General features: G+C 49.9%; 2 protein-coding genes across 4 annotated transcripts in view; both read right to left on the reverse strand.

The window, feature by feature from the left end:
• The window catches only part of HOXC4 (homeobox C4), a 66,105-nt gene that overhangs the window by 32,060 nt on the left and 32,283 nt on the right, over window positions 1-1,762 (reverse strand). The window lies entirely within an intron of this gene.
• The window catches only part of HOXC6 (homeobox C6), a 13,805-nt gene that overhangs the window by 1,117 nt on the left and 10,926 nt on the right, over window positions 1-1,762 (reverse strand). For 2 of the 3 annotated variants that reach the window (XM_005869139.2, XM_014542031.1), the window contains exon 1: window positions 220-1,187. In XM_005869139.2, the coding sequence (XP_005869201.1) occupies window positions 220-619 (400 nt within the window). In that variant the 5' untranslated portion in view covers window positions 620-1,187. Of the gene's footprint in view, window positions 1-219; window positions 1,188-1,762 lie in introns of those variants that run through there. The other variant, XM_014542032.1, reaches the window with a different exon arrangement.

The following is a 1,762-nucleotide window of genomic DNA, read 5'->3' on the forward strand; positions in this document are numbered from 1 at the left end:
CTCTAATCAGTCAGGGGCCGAGGGGGCCAGGCCCCTGCGAGCAAGCGGGAGGCGAGCAGAGGGGGCAGAAGAGGGGGCCCTGTCTCGGCGTCGGCGAGGAGACGAGCGTGATTGTTTTTATGGGGCCATAAAAAACTCTCTCCGCCCGTTCTTCTAGGGAAGCCGGTCATAAAGCCAGTTCAGTTTATTTAATTTATATCTCGGAGCTGTAAAACTCACCACTGTGCGAATTCATTCGCTGCATCCAGGGGTAAATCTGGATACTGGCTTTCTGGTCCTGGGGCGCAGTCCTGCCCTGCTCAGAACTAAAATCCTGAGCGATTGAGGTCTGTGTGTTATGTCCTAAGGTGTTTTGTCTGCAGTTTGAGAGCATGTCTTTCTCCTGGTAAAAGGAATTAGATCCATAGTCATACGGCCCCCGGCTGGAACTGAACACGACATTCTCCTGTGGCGAATAAAAGGGAGTCGAGTAGATCCGGTTCTGGGCAACAGCCGCTCCATAGGTCGAGAAATGCCTCACTGGATCATAGGCGGTGGAATTGAGGGCGACGTTGGGGAGGACGTCCTGGCCCCCGGCGAGGTGGCAGGATAAGGAAGGGTTAGTGAAGTAGGAATTCATCCCTTTGCCTTTACCTGGTCGGGCTATGATTTCTTTAATATTTATTTCTGTCTCCAGTTTGTACTCGGAACTAGATGGTTATAGGGACGGCTCCAATCCAGGACAGACAAAATGACAAAGTCAGCTGACCCCCTTCCAGCCAATCGCAAGCCAGATGTCAAGAAGGGGGAAAAAAATCGCTTCTGCTTCTGTTGATTCCCTAGTTGAGACTAAGTGTGTGCTTTGAAAGTAAGACTTGGATTTTTAAAATATATATACACGTAAGGGAGCTGATTTGGAGGTGAAGGAAGGGTGAATGTCCGTGAGCAGGGCCTTGGGGCCCAGGGAAGGAGAGCTGCACTCGCTCAGCCCCAGCTAACTTTGCTGTGCAGTGGCCAGAGCCAGGCTGGGGAATCTCTGTATTTTCAATCCGATTTCATCGTTTATATCTGCTCTCTTCTAAAATTACATCTTGATTTCTCCATGGGAGGGGCTCCCTCCCAGCTCAGGGGGGGGGTCCCCAGAAATCCTACAAAATCCTGGTTTGATATTCCACGAAGTGATTCCTCATCACCAAACCAGCATTTTTTCCCCAATAATTTTTTAAATCAAGAGTAAGAAGAAATTCATAAACATGATGCTCAGAGGAAGGAGGGTGTGGCTGAGAGTCTTGGATGTAGGGGGTATGAGGGGAGCAAGTAGGTATCAAGGGGTAAGGGAGAGACTTCAGGGTAGTGGCAGATCTGAGGTGGGCAGAGGGGCCAGGCAACTGCTTTCCTCTTCCCCAGCTCCCTCTGCCTCTTCCTCAGCACCCCCTTTTGGGGGAAACTCTGGCAGCATTTTTGCCTAAAAGGGAGAATGTATAAAAATACTATAGGAAAGGGAGGGAAAGAAGCAAAAGGTGAAAGAGAAAGAGAGAGAGAGAGAGAAAAGAAGGAGAAAGAACTCAGAGTCTTTCTAGACACATCAACTCCTGTTTATGTTGGTGAGAATTTATGATTTGGAGCCATTGAGGGCCGGTGGGGTAATTCACGTAAGATCCAGCCAGAAAGAGAAGGCTGGTGGAGCTCTGATGGACATTTAGCATCTTGCAAGCTCAAGCCCTTGCACACGTCAGAAGCCCCCTGCCCCCTCTGGGCTCTCTACCCTGCTAAGGGAGGCATC

Source organism: Myotis brandtii, unplaced genomic scaffold (assembly GCF_000412655.1).
Source record: "Myotis brandtii unplaced genomic scaffold, ASM41265v1 scaffold29, whole genome shotgun sequence".
Lineage (NCBI taxonomy): Eukaryota > Metazoa > Chordata > Mammalia > Chiroptera > Vespertilionidae > Myotis > Myotis brandtii.